This window comes from Acromyrmex echinatior, unplaced genomic scaffold (genome assembly GCF_024713525.1).
Source record: "Acromyrmex echinatior isolate Ae372 unplaced genomic scaffold, ASM2471352v2 Scaffold22, whole genome shotgun sequence".
NCBI lineage: Eukaryota > Metazoa > Arthropoda > Insecta > Hymenoptera > Formicidae > Acromyrmex > Acromyrmex echinatior.
In genome coordinates, this window is record NW_028259056.1 from 296,305 (window position 1) to 317,842 (window position 21,538).

The following is a 21,538-nucleotide window of genomic DNA, read 5'->3' on the forward strand; positions in this document are numbered from 1 at the left end:
TAATATTTCAGTTATAAGTCGACACTCTGTATTACTGTGTCATACAGTGTATAATTGTGTTTCATTGCTAGAAAGCACTCGTTACTAGAATCTACTGCTGCTGTTGCTAATTACGGTTTTATCACTATTATATAATTATAATTCTTCATCATCATCATCATCATCATCATCATCATCATCATCATCATCATCATCATCATCATCATCATCATCCTCATCATCATCATCATCCTCATCATCATCATCATCATCATCATCATCATCATCATCATCATCATCATCATCATCATCATTCATCATTCATCATCATCATCATCATCATCATCATCATCATCATCATCCTCATCCTCCTCCTCATCATCATCATCAATCATCATCAATCGTCATCGTCATCGTCATCGTCATCGCCATCGTCGTCGTCGTCATCATCATCATCATCATCATCATCATCATCATCATCATCATCATCATCATCATCATCATCATGATCGTGATCATCATCATCATCATCATCATCATCATCATGATCATCATCATCATCATCATCATCATCATCATCATCATCATCATCATCATCATCATCATCATCATCATCATCATCATCATCATCATCATCATCATCATCATCATCATCATCATCATCATCATCAACAACAACAACATTATCATCACTGTCATCATTATTGCCATCATCATCCCAGCATTATTATTATTATTATTAATTTTATTTGTGAGTAAGTAATTTACTGTGTAAATAAAAATTACATTTATATCTTATTGTACTATACTACATATAATATATAATCAATTGAGTTGTCATCGTTCTACCACGTTTTTAGGAATGAGTCGGTTATTAAAATAGAATGAAAATAATTGTTTCTTGATTTTTGTGGTTTTATTTGATATTGTCAGCTTCTTCGTTTGTAGTTTTATCATATTTAAAAAATATCTTACCGTCATATTTTAAAATTGTTGCAAATATGTATAAGTATTTTTCGAAACATTTATTTCTAGTCCTCGCATTTTTTAATTGTCTCTTTAAAAAGTTCAGATTTGTAGCTTACATTTTTACGATTTAAATCTACTAAGCATTGGTTAACATTCAGACCGATACTATGCAAACAGAATTTTTTAAATGTAACAAATATATATAATTTACCAACTTTGATATATCATGTGCAAATTCTTTTAACAATAGCTGTAACGGCAATACTCATGTCGGTAAACAGACGCGGTTTCTGCATTGCTAAATTATTTCGATCAGGTTCACAATTGGGATATAATTTCTCTGGGTCCTTAAATTTTTGGAGTTTTACCACTATGGCATCCTTCAAGACTTTTTGTTGAATATTTTTCATTAGATAATTTGTTTGTGGACACATTGATATAGCCTGAAAAAATATTGAAAAATATATAAAAATAGGAAGAAGTCAAAGAGTAAAGCTATACAAAAAATTATCCAAAAGTATATAAAAAATTATTAAAAAGCTTAAAGAATTTGAGACTAAAAAATTTAATCCTCAACTACATGAATGGATCATTTGGACCAGGGTGAAAATTTTAGTCGGCTGCTATTTTTGTACAGTTAATATTGCAGAGTTGAAGTGACTTAGACCCATCAAATATAAATTCGACAGATTTTAGCCGAAAATGAAAATTTGTTTTTAGAAGTGCCTGTTTATTAGTACTGTATTCGTGTTGTCTTCTTAAAATTAAAACATATATTCATTGTCAAAAAAAAGTATTTTTATGAAAGAGGCATCTTGACAAAGATCGCTCTATTTTCTCAGAGTTATACAATCGTGAATAAACAGTGTTGAAATCATATATTTGATATAAAATATTTTCATTACATTTTTAAAGAAGAAAATACCCAACATATCTCTGATATCATTATTCAGAGCATGTATAAAAATGTCCCTGTTTCACTCGTACAAATAATTATACTTTTTGGAATGAATCAATATAATGTATTTTTTCTTTTTTGAAGATCACATTTTTTCGAAACACTATTTGTTTTTATTTGTACTTTTTTATCAGATATGATTTTTTGGAAAAAAAAAACTACTACTTGTACTTTTCACAAATTTTTAAAAATATTTTTTGGCATAACTTTTTCAATTATCAAAATTTTTTTATGTTTTGATATTTTGATTCTGTATAGTCTAGCATTTTATTAAAAAAAATATATATATATTTTCCATTGAGGATTTGTGATAATTACAGAGCTATTTAAAAACACTGTGATTGACTTAGACCCAGACATGTAAAAATTGAGACTCTTCTAAAATAGTCTAAAACGAAAAATATAGTTGAGGGTTAAGAATATAAAAATATATATATGATACAAGATGACGAGTGCTATAAAATTTAAGAATTTAGAAATTATTCTTTGCTTAATTTAGCAAGCTGTACCTTTGCGTAATCTTCATTCTGGCTAAGCAACCATATTAAAGTAGCACAATGCAGAAATACTTCCTTATCTTTCAGTGATCTGTTTAAAAGCTTTACTAATGCCAATGCATATTCTTTCTAAAAATTAACATGAAATATTTTTTTATTAAATGATATGTTGAATATACACACACACACGCACGCACACACACACACACACACACACACACACACACACACACACATACACACACAATGATAGAAGGAAGATAAAATCATCGGCTTTTTCTACCTTAAGGACATATTTTTTCGTGTAGGAGTACTTCGACAAGGTAATTAAAATGCTGCATGCTCGCAGACAGACTTTCATCCACGGTAGTGATCTGTTGTTTTGCACTATTGTATTGTAAATGTCGTCGGCTAAGTTCAGCTCACAGAGAATAATACAAACGGTTGGAGACAGTATCGTTATAGTATCTGTGTATAATGAATATAAATTTTATAAATCATTTAAATAAAATAAATTCAAGATTAATAAAAATGAAGATAAGAGATAAAGTTGGTAAAGAAATGAAATATTAAATTTATTCGGAACAATATGAAACGTTTCAATTTTACTTACAAGGAAACACAACCGAGAATCTTTTCGATTTAAATGAATTTTTAGTATGTTGTTCTATGAACAAAAATAGGAGACACGTATTTTTTTATATGCTGAGTCGCACGTTAAGAAGGTGAAATTCTCTCTTGAAAATAATCAATTTTTTCTTTCAGATTGAATGTCGTCAAAAAAAATTTGCAGAATGAAAATTGAAAGATATCAAGAGTATTTTAGAACTACAATAAACATTTTTTTTATAAATAAATAATTTTTATTATAAATTTAAAAAATATTTTGTATTATATTATAGTTCTAAAGTACTCTTGAAGCCATTCGATTTTCATTCTGAAAATTTTTTTCTATCTCTTACAGTTTCAATGATATTCAATCTGAAAGAAAAAACCGATTTTTTTCAAAGGAAGATTTCACCCCCTTAACGACTCAGCATATATAAAAAAAATATGTCGTATATCTCCTATTATTGTCCATAGAACAACATATTAAAAACTCATTTAAATCGGAAAGATTCACTTGTTCCCTTATTAGTCACTTAAATCATTTTCAGTCATAATAACGAAATTGTTAAAACGAAAAAATTGAAATAATTGATTAGAGTGTTAATAAATAACAAAATTAAAATGTTAAAAATAAATATATAAGAGGACTTTTGACAACAGCTTCTTATGTGCTTATTTTATAACGTTTTAATTGATTTTGTTATTCATTCGTATTGCAATCAATCTTGTAAGTTTATTCTAATTTTGAAAAAACGAAAGTTGTCAATTATATAATTCCACTGAAGTTTTAAATTTAAATGAATTGTCATAATTTACAATTTTCGTCATTAACAATTTTCGTTTTTTCGATATGACTCGTGCTTTGCGGAGCTTCGATACGCTGTTCATTGCTACCTAACTTTTGAACCATGTGTCAACAGGAACGATTTTGAATTATTACTCGTCCTCCGTTTTACATGAGGAGGTAGAATTTTCATTTGACATAATAGAGATGATTCGAAGTACAGCCGAAACGTCTAAATCAGCTTTGTTATAAATAAATAATATAAAAATTATTTTGCATTGATTACCGCGTTAAAACTCTTATTAGCCCTTAATTACTTTTGTTATTGTGCCCTAGTATAGCGCGCAAGAATAAAGTCTTATACTAAGATAGCACAATTTACAATTAGATATGTAGTTTTATTTTAGCTAGTTGAACAACTGATACAAATGTAAACGTTAATTGTTTCAAGAATTGTCAAAAATTATTTTTATTATAATTTCTTTTATTATTATTTAAAAGTAAGATTTTAGTACCAATGTTAGCACAATTTTAAAAAATTGAAAAAAACGCAAAAGGAAGAGGCTGATTTAAAAATCATTTTAAGAACTTTGTTAATGTATCTCTCATATTACAATTTTAATATTCGGGCACAATATAGCACAAATCTAGCATAATTCTCAAAATAAGTAAATTCTAAAAATAAGGGGCTATAAGTTCATATAGGTTTTATAAATTATTTATTTCTTACTGATATCATTAAGAAAAAAAATTCATTATTTAGAAAATGATATATAAGAAACAGAATTAGAAAAATAAATTTTTTTCTTCATCCAAACTCTTTTTTGTCTTTTTAAAACATCATTGTCACTAATAACGCTTAATCATGCAGTATTATTCCCGAAATAAGAATGAATTTACCTAAGCTGTACAAACAAGTGAGCAGCATCCCGACGCTGTTGCAGCTGCGTAATACATTGATCTTCTTTTGCCAGTAGTCGCTGTTCGCGAGTTTTGTGGTAATCATCTGGATAGTTTCTCCACATTCATCTTGAATTTTTGTAGCAAGTAAAGCAATATCATTTACATGGCATTGCACTTCACGTTCTATTTTCTTTCTCTTATAACGACGCTGCAACATGATCGTTGCTTGGCGTAAAGACAGATAACGCAGTCTCTCTTCTCTACCAACGATGTAAGCTCGCCAATAGGCTTGGATGACCATCGCGGCATACTTGCTAGCTTCGTATCTCCGTATTGCGACTTTCATTCTGTAATACGATTGAATGACTATTGTAGCCTGACGCAATGCGATGAATCGTTTTCTCGCTGTCAGGACTCTCCAGTGTGCTTGCACGACAATAGCCGCGCGACTTAACAAGTACTCTCTCCTCATGGTGCGAGCGGCTTTCTTTGCACGCCACCTTCTTTGTATCTCTAATATGTGAACCATGAACCGTTTATACTCGCTCCTCGTTTTGATCATTCGCCACCAAGATTGAATAATAACGCATGCTTTCCTTTTCCTTAAATACCGCTGGCGATCCGCGCGAGCTAAGACACGTCGATACCAATAAATCTGTAAAAAAACGGCGCTCTTGCGAAGTTGTAAGTACTTCCTCCGTTCTTGATGAGCTACCATAATGTTGCGCCACCAATTTTGTATGCGTATTGCAGCACCTCTCATTTTTAAGTAACGTCGTCGAATGACCTTTGCTGAATTGGCACGGCGGTACCATGATTGTATCAGCAAAGCTGCTCGTCGCTGCTTCAAATAATCTCTCCTGATTGTTTTCGCCCGCCAATTCCTCTGTATAATATACACTACTTTCTGCAGCTGTAGGAATTCCAAGTGTTGATGTCTCATAAGCACGAGTCTACGCCACCAACGTTGCAATTTCAGGCAAGAATATTTCTGAAGTCTATACCTATGTGAGTACATTGCAGTTCTCCACCACGCTTGTATTTTCAAGCAGGCGACTTCTCGTTTGCGCATTTGATATTTATTCCATGTTCTCTGAATGAGAATGATATTCTTTCGGTAGAGAAAGAACTTCTTTCTGTCGAGCACACTCAGCCACCATCTTTCAATGTTACGCACGGCAGCTCTCTTATGCAGAAAATCATGGCGTGCTCTTCGCACCAACAAATGTTGCCTCCACCAAGTTTGAATAATACAAGAGCTCTCTCTGCTGCAAAGAAACCATTCACGATGTTTTTGCATGACTTTCACAGACCTCCACCAGGATTGCACTATCTTGGTAGCATCTCTGAGCATAAGATATTTAGAACGCTGCAATTTCATTGCTCGCGTTGCTCTCCAATGAATTTGAATCGTTAATGCAGCATTCTTTAGATTGTGATACAGACTTTGTTGCATTTGCATTAGCAACGTAGCTTTCCATCTTCTTTGCAACATAATCACCGCTTTATGTCTCTTTCTTAGCTCTTGCATCTTCGTACTTTTTCTTACCTGTTTCCACCATCTCTGAATTTGTATCGTGGCTGCTCTGATGCACAAGTACCGTTTGCGTTCCTCAAGATTACCATCAGTTTCGATCATGTGCAATGACTGTACCTGTTTGCATCTCCACATACGTTGGATTACTGTTGCAGCTAGATTTTTACGTGTGCGTAGGAAGTTTCTCACATAAATGTACCAAAGTTGCGCCCGCCACCACTTTTGGATCACGCGAGCCGCTCGATCAAATCGCGGCGCCTGGTACTTGTGAATGATTTGCCACAGAAGCGACAAAGTCTTTTCGCAATGGCCATCGACAATGCTTTTCGCGTCTATATTGCCCTCCAGGACATAGCCAACCTGACACAAAGCACTTAATGCCATGTCTACGTTGTGTATCTTCTGGAGACGCGATATTGCTGGTACCCGACAACGTTGAGCCAATCCTCGAATGCCGGTAATTAGTTCCATTGCGCGACAAAGTCGCACACCATCACGTAAATCGTGTCGTATATTCACTACTGCGTAATCATATTCCTCGATGTAAGTTTGTCGATAAGTAAGCACATAGTTATGACCACGCAGCATTCTAGTCACATCGCCGATACCACTTAGAAGCTCGCGTGAAAAACTTAGCAAGATTTCACGACTTTCCTTGTACTGGGCGCGTTTATGAAATAGACATGGATCATGGCCGATTAACTTATGCTGCTTGGCATAGTCCAGAAAATATATTAAAAATAGGAATTTTCTCAAACTAAACTGATTCAGCAATGTAACAAACTTTTGGTTTGAGTCGGTCTTATGATATCCGGGCATTTTCGTCAATTGTGGATTCGAAAAGAATCTTGTTAGTAAGAAGCGAGTCAGACCAACAATGTCATTGTTCGAGCGTAGTGAAATATTTTCATTGTATACAGTTTCTAAGCCGATACGTAGCCATAGAGGATTATAACACAGGAATAAGCTCAATATCAGTTTCTGCAAACCTGTTAAGTTTAAAATATTATTTAAATACCTAAGATTTAAGATATTTTGTTTGTATAATCAAAGTTTTTTTTTTTATCATAAAGAAAATTAAGGATAAGGAATTAAAAATTGGATAATTTGTTTAATTTCAAAGATAAGAATATAAAAAAGAATTATTTCTACACACCAATATCACGATGAAGGTTACGATCTGATCTAATACATAAAGTTCCTTTAATAATATATATATTGGTATGTGAAAGAACTTGCGTGACTTCGTCCCGTTTGAACATAGCACTCGCGGCTTTTCGTAACGTATTTAATCGTGTATTCGTGTGATATCTGAAAAAAATTATAAATTAAATAATTATTGGTTGATGGTTATTTAAAATTAATTTTTCTATCAGTTTTTAGAAGCAGACTTTTCTATATTAATCATTAATATAATGCACACCTAGCGGATACAGCCTCTTTAGTTTCAGCCAGTACAGTATTTTTTTGTGCTTTGCATGTTTGCCATACTTTGCCGATGTCCACTACGGCAGTTTCAATGTCAACAGATAAATCCTCTGGCGAAGATAGTAGAGTGTTCAACCACTTTGTGAACGCCAATTCTTGCTGCAGCAGCCACGGCTCGTTAAAGTATACTGTACTATAATAAAATGATAAACATGTTCAGATAATCAGAATCAACTTTTTAGTCTGCAGTGTCAATTAATAATTTACGTTAATAAAAGGGTAGCAATTTTTAAAAATTAATTTTATAAATAATAAAAAAGATTAAAAACGATTATAAACAACAAAAAGTTCTATAATTTATACAAGATGTCATATAATATTATACAAAATGTTCTTGGGTTAAATTTAAACTTTAAATTCAAAATATGAATTTAGGACTTAAAAAAACAAATCAAAATTTTCCTCTGGAAGTTTGCTCATAAACGCAAATGCTTCGTTTAACAGATATCGACTTCTTAAGTTACAAAATTATAGGAATGAATAATGTCAAAATAATCTAGGTATATTCCCTTTATTGTTTAATAATCAAAATGTAATTATTCAATGTAATTATTAAATATTTCATTCAAAATTATGGCTTCCAGCCCTCAGACAAAATCTACTAATGAGAGAACGAGTGACTAACTGACATTGTACGTTTGTAATTTCTTGCATGCTTGCATTATAATTTCGTTTACAGCACAAATGGAAGCCCATCAATAATCTTTGACCTTGAAAATAAAATAAGAGATATTTCAACATTGTCCATTTCTGTAATTTAAGAAGTTAATATCTTTTAAACAAAGCATTTGCGACCAAACAGAGAAAAATTGTTTGTTTTGAGATTCTACATTCACATTTTTAATTTGGCGATTTAAACCCAGATATATCCTATAGATTAGAATCTATAATTTATAAAGTGTAAATTATAAATCAAAATCTATTATTTACATATAATATAAATTATAGATTCTGAATTTAAATAATATTAATATAAAGTGTTTTCTCTATATAAATTATACAGCTTAGCTTACTTTTTAAGAAATGGATCCTCTATTGTAGATGGTGCAAAAGGATCTAATCCACATGTTTTGTATATAAAGTACTCCTCTTCGTTTCGTATTCTGAAACTCGAATCTCTAGACAATGAAGTACTTTCAGTATACCACTTTGTATTACGCAAAGTATTACTGAGGGAAAATTTGTTTATTTTGATTGCTGGTATATTCTTCATATCATTTTCTGTAATTATAATGTACATCAGTATCGATATTATTAAAAATACAATTTTTTTTTTATAAAGGCAGAACTCACTTGTAGCAATGTTCACTTGTAACTTTTTTCTGTTCCTACCATCACATAAATTATTTTTCATAACTCTACCGATTCTTGCACTGTTCACCTTTGATACCATTTTAGAGCAGAAATGCTTCTTTGGTGGAGAAATCTCGATATACATATCTCCGATCTTCTTTGCTGCTGTGTCATTCCTAGGAATGACCTCAAAACTGAAGTATTCGCAATTAGTTGTTTGGATATTTGGATTTTTGTCTACCATAAAATGGTTTATGTATTTGTTAGAATCTGTTGGTATGTAATGTTGAAATTGAATCGGCGACGATGAAATTAAATCCTTGATATCAGTCATGAGAGAGCATTTATCAGATTTAATTGGTGACAAGTTATACAGACTTGCTGATTGTAATATAGGTGCTGCATTGACAGTAGTTTTTGTATCATAAATCGCGGACGTATCAAAGAATTGACGACTGATATTGAATGTCTTATGCTTATCTATGATATGAGAAGTTGTGGATTCTGTAGATTCTCTTCTTGTTGGTGAACTTGAAATTACGTCTGTAGATGTGAATGTAAATTTATTCAGAAGTATGGAAAAATCGGACTGTGTTTTGTTTTTATTACACTTCATATTTTCATGAATTTCTTTATGATGCTCGTACAATATACTGTTGCAAGGTTTCCTTTCTTTAATGTATGTTGCTCTACGTATATCTTGTGGTGCATTTAATGGAAGCAAAACTTGTGGCAGAATACTACTGTCACTCCACACATTTATATTTTGCTCGCATAAGATATTTTCTGGTTTATCATGCCTGTTATGATGCATCTCGTCAACTCTATAATCTTTTGTTTGCAATGCATAACTCTTTGTTCCATTATTTTCATTCAAAATATTCTCTTTATCCAAATTGTTTTCAAGCTTGTATTGGTTTATTTGTGTATCAAGATTGTTGGTCAAAGAGGAAGATAGGGACTGACTAATAGATGGAACTTCCAACATGTTATTTCGATGAGATCGTTTGCTTATTCTTAATGTAGAAACACTTGACATATTTGATAATGCACCTGGTTTCAGTCTTTTTGTTTTGTGCTTTTTTTTATCATCCTTAGCTGTCGTTGCTATAATAATGTCATATTTAATTCGCCTACTATCAGTAAGTTGCAACACATCTCGCCAGCGTCCTGCTTCCCTAGGTGACCATTTGATACATAACGTACCATTGCTATGTCCTTCAATTTCTAATTCAGACAAACTTAGATCAATCCGACGTTTTACAGACGGTAGCTTTGTTACAGATACCTGTAGAAAGAATATTATTAAATGAAATAAGTTGAATAAAAAATCAAGTTATCTGAAAACTTTTTATACAATTTTTGTATGATATACAATCCTACATAAAAAAAGATTAAAAAGTATTTAATGCATTTCCTGTACGTTTAATGTCTTGTCGCCAGCATTTTTCACATCTAAATAGCATTCTACATTGGTGTTTATCTTTGCTTCCAATTCAATTCTTGTTGCTGGCTGGAACGGGGCAAGTAGTATACTATATCGAAACTTATCCATAGACGGCTCTCTGATTTCTGGCGCAGAGTACGGATTCATCACATATAATCACTTGATAAACTGTAATTCAGATACACATATAGATTATAAATCATTAAATTCCCAAGACAAAATCGCTGTAAATTGTTCCATTATAAAATGTAATATTGAATATTAAATTTAACAAAAAGCGTGTTATGTCAAATAAATCAATTCTCACATCACAAATTACACGTTTTTAACTTAAGCTTTACTTATTTTCTCAAAATAAATCTACGGAATCTTTACACATGTAAAATAAAATTCATACTTATATCATACAGTAAAATAATAACGGACTCTAATCAAATTTGAACGGGCGCAAAACTAACCTACGAGCAGGGTTGTCAACCGTCAACCATAGACAACGATCGCATTCAGCAGACTAAAGGTGCATTCACATGCAAGTGTCAAGCAGCGGAAATAGCAATCAACCAGCTGGACGATACTGGCAGTGGTGTATCACGTCTCAGGATGGTCCGGCCGATTCCGGTTTCGGATTAATCTGTGTCACGTCCGCAATATTTTAAAATCTTGTCCAAATCATCTTTGGACAAACCACGAATATTTTATCACTTATAGATCGGTGCGGTACACAAGACCGCAAGGACCATACCTGACGCTTCCCCACTATATGCGCCCTAACAGGACGGGAATCCCTCTCTTTGTCTTAAAAAGGACGCTCTCGGAGCATTGAAGTTAGAAGAACAGTAGTAATCGAAACAGCGTCTTAATGTCTGGGCCGAGTGCCCTCGGACGAAAATCTTTTTCAAATCTCCTTCCGTCGGCGAATCGTCTCCCTAATTTTGCGCGCCGCGTATGAATTATAATTTAAATTAATTGTAACTCACGAAATCGTTTCAACCCCTTTAAAAGTAAATCTAATTCAAATTCTAAATCTGAGTAACTCCAAATCTAAGTAACTCTAAATTTAAGCAATTCTAAATCTAAGTAATTCTAAATTTAAGTAATTCTAAATCTAAGTAATTCTGTGAATTATAATTAATAAACATCTTAGCTGAATCTGAGTGAGTTATCTCAACAAAATCCTTCCCGTGTTTAATTCATACTAGTGACGATCTACTTAGTGAATTTAGGCTACTGTGCACACGAGAGCTGCGGATCGACGAGGACGAATCCGACGTCAAGTCAAGGACAGTAGTGTCACGTCCACGGTACATATAAAACTTGTCCAGAAATATCCCCAGGCGAATCACAACTTTCTTTATCTTAATAAACCGACAGGGCACAAAAACCGCCTAGACCGCTCCTGACGCCTTCCCCACCACTAGCGCCCCACCAGCGTGGGAGGGGATCCTTCGGAAAAGCCCTCGGGATAACCGAGTAGTAGTTAAGTTAAGATTAAGTCCTCAACTGGTTTCCCTTTTTTACTCTCTCGTGACAAAAGTTCGGACCGACACCATCTCTAACTCAAATTCCTAATTCGAACTTGAATCTATATCCAATCTTCCATTTCTATTCGTATAAGCAACTTCATCTAATTATATAAGTAAAACTCTATTCGACCTTGTCAATTTTAATCACGTTAGATACTAACCGCAGTATAAATTTAGTCATGTATTTAGTGCAACTTAATAACAGTAAAATATATAAGTTGTTTTCTGAGCAAAGATAAATACGCGAGTGTGACCTTTTTCTCAACGAAACCTTCCCTACGTAATCGGCATACATCACATGAAATTGCTCCTCACTTAAACTCACCAAGTGGACGCGCGAGTGAACGGCAGCCAGCATTGGACCAATCCCTCTCACCCACGACGGACTCGACCAACCAAGATCCCAACCAGCCCGCACGTAGCGTACCACGGATCGTAACACCGCGGAGCCGCTGAAAAGATCCGCAAACAATCATCGTATGGTAAGTACAGTTTGCATCCACTATTAGTCCTAGGTTTGTCCAGGTATTGATTACCGCCGGTCGGACCTCAGGACGTAACATTTTTGGTGACAGCGGTGGGATAGCGATTAAATTCACCACGCGCCATCCACCCACCAACCTAGGGGTCTATAGTTTAAATTCGTCATACTCCCACGCTCCGTCATGGATACTCGCGCAACGAAGAGAGATGACGGCGTAAAGCTCGGGGAAGAGGAGTTGGAAACGCTACGCCAAGCGCTCGCAAAGCAGGAAGAACGCCTGCGAAAACAGGGCGCAGCCTTGGATCGAGAGCGCGCGGAGATGGGGAAAGAGCGCGAAACGGAGAGGGCGCGAATACAGGCCGAACGCGACACTCTCGCGCGCGAATGCGAAACCGAGAAAACACGACTCCGGTCCGAACGTAGCGCTTTGGAACGAACCCGCGAAATTTTGAATCAAGAAGCAAGCCGCGAACGACCCGCCGACCATAGAACAGGACGTGGACAACGGCTCGAACAAAATGACGGACCGCATGCTTACGAAGACAGCAATATCCGCGAGCTGCTCTCCTCGTTCAAAGACGAAATATTCCGCGAACTTAATAACCTCCGTCGTGATGTAGATAAAATGAGACTCCACGATCCTCTCCTTACGCCATCCGACGGACAACGACAGTTCGAGTCACAACCTCACGCCTTCTTACATGAAGAGAGCTCCATAGAATCTTCCCAGCCACCAAAAGTTTCGTTTCGGGAAGCCACGGAGTGCATTCCCTCCTTCGACGGATACAACATTCCCTTATCGCAATTCATTCGAGCTTGCCGCCGTGCTAAGGAAACCGTCCCTCCCTCCTCCGAGAGAAACTTAACCAAAATACTCGTAAATAAATTGAGAGGGCGCGCTTACTACGCGGTGGAGGACGAGCCATGCGATACAATAACACAATTGATAGACCTCCTGAACGGGACCTTCGGGTCACCTAATTCAATCGACCAATACCGCGGCGAATTAAGTATGTCGTATATCCAAAGAAATGAACACATACTAGATTATATCAGCCGAGTGAAGGACCTGCGTACCGCAATCCTTGACGCCGAACGTCGTACGAGAGGAACCCTACATCATCGAACGGTAGCCGAGATAGATGCACTCACCGCAAGATCGTTTTGCGACGGTCTCCCCCTCCAATACCGATTACAAATGACGTCGGAGCACCGCGAAAACCCATTCGAAGCGTTTTCCGCGGCCAAGTCCCTCGCGAAAAGGGAGGAACTCGACAAGCAGCGATACGACCCTCGAAATACATATGGAAGCACACTCCAACGACTACCCCTTACAAACCTGATTCAACGCCCCCTCGCCCACTCAACCCCGCGACGCGATGAGCCTCCTCCTAGATACCGGTCAGAAGAAACGCGAGGAAATTTCGGTAATCCAAGAAACCTAAATTATCCACATGTCAGGAACACGCGCCCTCCCGAACCATACCGAAGCCGCGAGAATCGCGTCAACAACAACATGCCCACGGATCGCTACACCAATGCCCGTCCCGGCAAATGGTGCCGTTATTGCAAAAACGCGGGACACGAAATAGAGGAATGTCGGAAACGTGACTACAACAACTCCTGCGTTAGACCGGGAAACTTCTCAGACCCCCCGAGGCGAGCGGACGAACCTCGGGCGGCAAACCCGCGAGAACAGCAACGTCCGATAAGAGCGATCGAAACACAATCGACCGAAGCGACAGAGGGCGAATCGCAGTCTTAAATCCCCACGCTTTCTCCCATGCACCAACTATCTGTATCTCTGTCGATGGCCTGCTACACGACGTCGAGTTTATGATCGACACAGGTGCCGCGCCGAACATCATTAAGAGACGTAATTTGCGTCCCGAAATACCAATCAAAACGGATCAGATACTATTGCTTAGCGGAATAACCGAAGGTAATATCAAAACTCTCGGTTATTCTAATGTCCATATTATGGGATATCCGGTAACCCTGCAGATTGTAGCAGATAATTTCCCGATCACACAAGAAGGAATCCTAGGATCAGACTTCTTGCGGGACGCTACAAAAATAGACTTCGTAAAGCGATCGATCTCTTGGCAAAATACGGTGATACCGTTCTCGCGACGCGACACGGTAACTATTCCGTCGAGGTCTCGCATTACCATACCTATCCGCATCGAAAATCCGACCTTAGCGGAAGGATACGTGCCGCGGATCAATCTCGGTGACAACGTCTACTTAGGAGACGCGATCGTCACGAATCGTGGTGGAAAAGCGTTCATTGGAATAATCAACGCAAGTGAAAAAGATCGGGAAATAGAAATACCCGTGGTTCAGTTGGAAGAAATAGAATTCATTTCCCGACGTAATCCCGACATCGTAGCAAAAAATGCGCCTAACGTCTCGCCTTTAGAACTCGAAACTTCGTGTAACGGAACGCACATAAAACCGAGTCAGGTAGCTCCTGTGTCTCTCGAGAACGAACTTAGGTCGCCTCGAGAGATACAAATAAGTAAACTTCTGAGACTAGACCACTTAAATCGTGATGAAGCAAACCATGTCGAAAAACTAATAAACAAATATAGCGACGTATTCCAAATTACGGGCGACAAGCTCGGTTATACAAACGCGGTGCAACATAAAATCGTTACCACCGACGACCAACCTATTCATACAAAACAATATCGTTACCCCCCGACTCACAGGGAAGAGATAAATAAACAAGTGAAGACTCTCCTAGATAATGATATTGTTTCTCCTTCCAACTCTCCCTATAACTCCCCCCTCTGGGTGGTCCCCAAAAAGCCCGACTCACTAGGGAATAAGAGATGGCGAATGGTAATTGATTTTCGCGCCCTAAATGAGAAAACCATCGGCGACGCATACCCGCTCCCGAACATCACAGAGATACTCGACCAGCTCGGAAGCGCTAAATATTTTAGCGTTTTCGACCTGGCTTCAGGTTTCCATCAAATACCGATGCATGAGTCGGACGCGCAAAAAACGGCTTTCACTACACCCTATGGACACTATCATTTCAAACGCATGCCGTTCGGTTTAAAAAATGCGCCGGCGACGTTTCAACGACTCATGGACCAGGTTTTGTCGGGCTTACAGGGAATCGAACTGTTTGTCTATTTAGACGACATAGTCCTCTACGCTAGCTCATTATCCGAACACGAACTTAAGTTTAATAAATTAGCCGATAGACTACGCAAAGCGAATCTTAAACTCCAGCCTGACAAATGTGAATTCCTGCGTAAGGAAGTCACTTATTTGGGACATATAATAAGCACGAACGGCGTCAGGCCAGACCCGCAAAAAATAACGGCCGTCGAAAACTTTCCTAGACCCAAAAATCCGAAAGCCATAAAGCAATTCCTGGGCCTAGCCGGATACTATCGACGGTTTCTGCCCGGTTTTTCCAAAACAGCCCGACCGTTAACTGAACTACTCAAGAAAGATGCGGAATTTCGATGGTCCGACTCGCAGGAACAAGCGTTTGTAACACTGAAAATTTCATTATGTAAGGAACCTCTCCTCCAGTATCCTGATTTTACACTACCATTCGTGGTAACCACTGACGCGTCGAAATACGCCATTGGAGGCATCCTCAGCCAGGGCGAAATAGGCAAGGATCGACCCATTGCGTACACCTCGCGGCTCTTAAATTCTGCGGAACAAAACTATTCCACGATTGAGAAGGAACTGTTAGCTATAGTCTATAGTGTAAATTACTTCCGACCCTATCTTTACGGACATAAATTTACCCTCGTGACCGATCATAAGCCGTTAGTCTGGCTAGACTCTGTGAAAGATCCTACATCAAGACTCGCTCGTTGGCGACTCAAACTCGCCGAATATGAATATAAAATTCGTTACAAGGCAGGAAAAATGAACTTGAATGCCGACGCCTTGTCGAGAAATCCAGCCGTCGCGTCGACTGACAAAAACGCAATCACAAAAACCAATAACCATAAACCCTTGTTTCCGCTCGCACGGAACGAAAATCCGACCCAGCATAACCGTCCCTCAGACCTGATACCTGCACCCACGACACACACAAAAAATAACCTTCCCGAACAAAGCCACGATATTCCGGAAGACGAGTTCTCTCCTGCAAACGACGATACTCTAAGCGAAAGCGACACAGACTCAGACGAGAGTAGCGGAGATAGCGACCCCCCCTTACGCCATACACCCAATGCCCCTCACCAACGATTCAACGTGCGGGAAGTACGCGATAGTTTTATTACGCGAAAAGATAGTTTAATAATTTTTTCTACACAAACCGGCGAACCCTGTGACCTAGGAGCACGCATACTCGCGGAACAAGGACGCCTTCCGCGAATCGAGAACGCCGTCCCCGGGCGCGCTAAGGTCATCAATGACAAGAATCGTTACATTATCGTATTAATAATTAAGGAACGTATATCTGAATTGATAACTCGTCAAACCATAATCGAAGCAATCTCTGCGTTATTAAGTGTTATCGACGAGATCGGTTTAACATCGGTCTCAATATGTAAAAGCGATATAGATAGAGTGTCATGGACAGAAACAAGAGGTATAATAGACGAAACATTTAATAACCACGGCGTTAAGATAGCAATATGTACCAATGAGATCTCGATTCCCCCGATTAGCGATCGCTTGCGAATTCTTAGAGAATACCACGACTCCGCAGCGGGCGGACATAAAGGCATTACCAAAACGTATTGGCGTATAAAATATCGTTACTACTGGCCAAATATGAAAGCGGACATACAAGCCTATGTACAGGGCTGTAGGGACTGTCAAAAAAAAAAACTCGTGCGTGTAAAAACGCGTCAACCGATGATCCTAACCGACACCCCGGCCGTAGCTTTCGAGAAAATATCTATGGATATCATGGGCCCGCTACCTGAAACCCGGAGTGGCAACGTGTATATTTTAACGATACAAGACCTTTTATCTAAATACTCTCTTGCGATACCGCTTAGACAAATAACCGCCATCGATGTGGCAAACGCGTTCGTAAACGAAATCATCTGCGTCTACGGCGCCCCTAAGGCACTCCTCACGGACCAAGGCACGAATTTTCTGAGTGCTCTCATGCGCGCGATCGCGAGAAAATTTAGGATTAAACAATGTAAAACAACTGCGTACCACCCACAATCAAATGGTTCGGTAGAAAGAAGCCACCATGTGTTGTGGGAATACCTGAAACAGTACGTAGACAAAGAGCGGGAGTGGGACGAATTATTGAAGTTAGCGACATTCTCATACAATACGAGTGTGCATGAAAGCACTAAATATTCACCACACGAGCTGGTATTCGGCAAAACAGCCAGAATTCCGACAAGTGATCCAATTTTGTCAAATGATTTGTGCAAAACGTATACTGACTACCTGACTTCACTATTCGACCGACTCCGCGACTCACAAGACGCAGCAAAGGAAAACCTATGCCAAGCGAAACAAAGATCTAAACGGTACTACGATAAAAAATGTAACCCGCAAACATTCCAGCGTGGCAATCAGGTGTATCTGTTAGCGGAGCCGATAAAGGGGAAGTTTGCCGACCAATATAGAGGACCGTATGAAATCCTCGAAGTTCTTAAGAATAATAATGTTAAGTTAGCAGTAAGTAAGAATAGGACTCGTATAGTGCATTGCGATAAGCTGAAGAAACTGCGGTACATCGGAGAACGAGGGGCGCACCTACTGGACGACGATGCCCCCACCCTGGACCCAGCGGCCGCAACTAGTACTCCGTGATTCATGCGACCACCAGTTTCGAGCTCTACTCGCGTTAAGATGGACAGAAGAGTTCTCTTTCTCGTTGCCGCACTTTTATCCCTCGCGCCATCGTCGCGCGGCCTGATAGGCTACGACTGCGGCGGCAAAGATCTCAATATTACGACGCTCTCCCTCTTGGACATCGGGAACTGCGAAGTCGAGGACATCGAACCAATCGCAACAGGCGTCTACGTCCAACTATTACAACTCTCTGATTTCGATAAAACGCGGGTAATTCAATGCAAGGTCGAGGTAGACCGCACAATATTTTATTGCGGCATGCACTCCCACGTATCTATAGTCCACGGCGGAAGAAGAGCCTATCTCCATGAGATGACAGCCGACAATTGTAAACGGATACACGAAACCAGATCCATGGACCTGGGAGGTAAAGAGGGATATATCGTGGGACTCAAATCAAATAGCACCTCCTCCAGGAGCATCACGCTCGCTGGACATGCTGCCGCGGATGGCCGTTGCTCAGGGACTCAATATAGCGATCCATACGGAACATGGGATAGCGTGGTTGTACAGGCGACAGTCAAAATCACTCTTAGAGATTTTGAAGCCTCTATACGCCGCAGCTCGGACGAGATTGTCCTGCCCTCCGGATTGCATTGCAAAGTTGCGACCGGAACCTGCCTGGATATGGACGGAGGAGAAACATTTTGGTCTACCGTCCCTCCTGACAACTGCCATTTTAGCCATTACGACGTTCTATACGAAGGAAAAGCCAGTAAATTGACCCCCAGAACTAATCAAACCGCGCCTACAGTCTATACGGTCACAACGAAAGAAACTACTTTCGCGCTCACCAAAACAACTGAAATTAGTCTTTGCGGCTATACCTTAAGCCAAACAGAGCATCCTAAGCTTTTTATTTTGGAGACGCAGCGCGACCAGACGTTCAGAGTGCGATCAAGGATCTCCGTAGACAATTTGGACATCTTCGCATATGTAAATTCTAAATTTATATATGTGGAAAAACACATTAAAACTCAATTAACGTATCTCTATCGAGACATTCTGGAGCAAAAGTGCGCTCTGGAAAGACAAATCCTCCAGAATGCACTTACATTATCCAGCATCGCACCGGACGAGATGGCCTATCGGATCATGAGGGCCCCCGGATACACCGCTGTAACGGCCGGGGAAGCCATACATATAATCAAGTGTATACCCGTGGAGTGCAGGATTCGTCACGTGGAAAGCTGTTTCACGGAGCTACCAGTGACCCATGATAATAGATCCGTTTTCCTATTACCCGGATCTAGAATAATAACACATGCCGGGACACCAAGGGACTGCAGTGAGGTTCTGCCGGCAATGTACAAAATATACGGGACTTGGTTCCGCTTGATGCCGCGCCCCGTGGAGTCTCTATCCCCACCTACCATCCAGCCGCTGACACGACCCGCCTGGAAATACGTCAGCCCATCGGCACTCGCCACCAGCGGAATTTATTCTAACGAAGACCTGGATCGCTTGCGCAATCATATAATGTTTCCCGTAGAAAAACCACAAATGCTAAACATTCTAGCGCGCGGAGCAATGGGGCAAAGCATCCCCTCAGGAAGTATAGCGATGATGAATCTCTTCGATGAAAAATCTCTCGAGAAGATCGCTGAAAGCGCGGGAGCACGCCTATGGCAGGGCTTCATCACCTTTGGCTCAGCAAGCGCAGGCGTAATGGCAATTTTCCTAATAATTAAACTTGTACAATTAATTATCGACACAATAATCCACGGATATGCGCTTCACTCGGCGTACGGGTGGAGCCTCCATCTACTCGGAGCCATCTGGAGTTCCATCACACATCTATTACTTCATTTAGCCGAGCCTCCTGGAAAGGACGTCAGCAAGAATCAACGGGAGCGGGAAACTCCCCCTCTCACTACAACGAAGTGCCCCCCCCAAAACCTTTCTACGCCAGAAGCTCGACACCCCTCTCCCACCGCTCTAGTGCCAAATGAGAACACAAGTGGAAAACCTGTACAGTTCAGTGAATTACGTGCACTGTTGAATAAGAGAGAAAAGAACGAGAATGACTGAGTCGAAACAAGTAATAAAATAATCATAGCAGATTAAGTACCCATGTAAACCTACTTATACTCGATAAAATATTGGACGCGGTCCAATATTTTATTCCTAGGGGGGGAGGTGTCACGTCCACGGTACATATAAAACTTGTCCAGAAATATCCCCAGGCGAATCACAACTTTCTTTATCTTAATAAACCGACAGGGCACAAAAACCGCCTAGACCGCTCCTGACGCCTTCCCCACCACTAGCGCCCCACCAGCGTGGGAGGGGATCCTTCGGAAAAGCCCTCGGGATAACCGAGTAGTAGTTAAGTTAAGATTAAGTCCTCAACTGAGTTCCCTTTTTTTACTCTCTCGTGACAAAAGTTCGGACCGACACCATCTCTAACTCAAATTCCTAATTCGAACTTGAATCTATATCCAATCTTCCATTTCTATTCGTATAAGCAACTTCATCTAATTATATAAGTAAAACTCTATTCGACCTTGTCAATTTTAATCACGTTAGATACTAACCGTAGTATAAATTTAGTCATGTATTTAGTGCAACTTAATAACAGTAAAATATATAAGTTGTTTTCTGAGCAAAGATAAATACGCGAGTGTGACCTTTTTCTCAACGAAACCTTCCCTACGTAATCGGCATACATCACATGAAATTGCTCCTCACTTAAACTCACCAAGTGGACGCGCGAGTGAACGGCAGCCAGCATTGGACCAATCCCTCTCACCCACGACGGACTCGACCAACCAAGATCCCAACCAGCCCGCACGTAGCGTACCACGGATCGTAACACCGCGGAGCCGCTGAAAAGATCCGCAAACAATCATCGTATGGTAAGTACAGTTTGCATCCACTATTAGTCCTAGGTTTGTCCAGGTATTGATTACCGCCGGTCGGACCTCAGGACGTAACATTCGATATTATATCCCAGAGTTCTGATTGGATGGCTCATTATTCCCTGTTGCCTGTGCCTATTGCCTGTTTATATTGTGATTAAGCTTTTACTCTTTGTCTTTTTCTAATTATTAGAACTAGAAAAAGACGAAGAGTAAGTTGAACTGAGATTAAAGTTAATCTACATTAGTAGAAACGGGAATTATAGTTTCTACGTTGGTAGAAACTCTGAATGCAGCTTACTCACCGAACGATTGGTTCTTATTCATAAATCCACAAATAAAAATCAATCGCTCGAAGAGCGATACATAAGCCGCATTCCAAAATCCATCGAAAA

At 39.1% G+C, this 21,538-nt stretch overlaps 3 protein-coding genes across 6 annotated transcripts; 2 read left to right on the forward strand and 1 right to left on the reverse strand.

Moving 5' to 3' along the window:
• Window positions 1-873: 873 nt before the first annotated feature.
• Window positions 874-11,470, reverse strand: LOC105152782 (uncharacterized). 4 transcript variants are annotated; one of them, XM_011067217.2, is made up of 10 exons: window positions 10,923-11,470; window positions 10,441-10,632; window positions 9,018-10,305; window positions 8,738-8,945; window positions 7,660-7,857; window positions 7,393-7,547; window positions 4,697-7,225; window positions 2,687-2,871; window positions 2,416-2,532; window positions 874-1,391 (listed from the first exon to the last, which is right to left on the reverse strand). In XM_011067217.2, the coding sequence occupies exons 2-10, from the start codon at window positions 10,609-10,611 to the stop codon at window positions 1,173-1,175; spliced, it is 5,070 nt and encodes a 1,689-aa protein (XP_011065519.1). In that variant the 5' UTR covers window positions 10,612-10,632; window positions 10,923-11,470; the 3' UTR covers window positions 874-1,172. The 4 variants fall into 4 exon arrangements, with proteins under 4 accessions (XP_011065519.1, XP_011065520.1, XP_011065517.1 ...); XM_011067218.2 differs by having other exon boundaries at window positions 10,873-11,470; XM_011067215.2 differs by having other exon boundaries at window positions 10,862-11,470.
• A 919-nt stretch (window positions 11,471-12,389) lies between these two features.
• On the forward strand, window positions 12,390-14,236 carry LOC147906529 (uncharacterized). Its single transcript, XM_087416432.1, has one exon. It carries the CDS (start codon window positions 12,653-12,655, stop codon window positions 14,234-14,236), a length of 1,584 nt encoding a protein of 527 aa, XP_087272558.1. The 5' UTR covers window positions 12,390-12,652.
• A 4,043-nt stretch (window positions 14,237-18,279) lies between these two features.
• LOC147906530 (uncharacterized) lies at window positions 18,280-20,898 on the forward strand. Its single transcript, XM_087416431.1, has one exon. The coding sequence runs from the start codon at window positions 18,280-18,282 to the stop codon at window positions 20,311-20,313; it is 2,034 nt and encodes a 677-aa protein (XP_087272557.1). The 3' UTR covers window positions 20,314-20,898.
• Window positions 20,899-21,538: the final 640 nt, after the last annotated feature.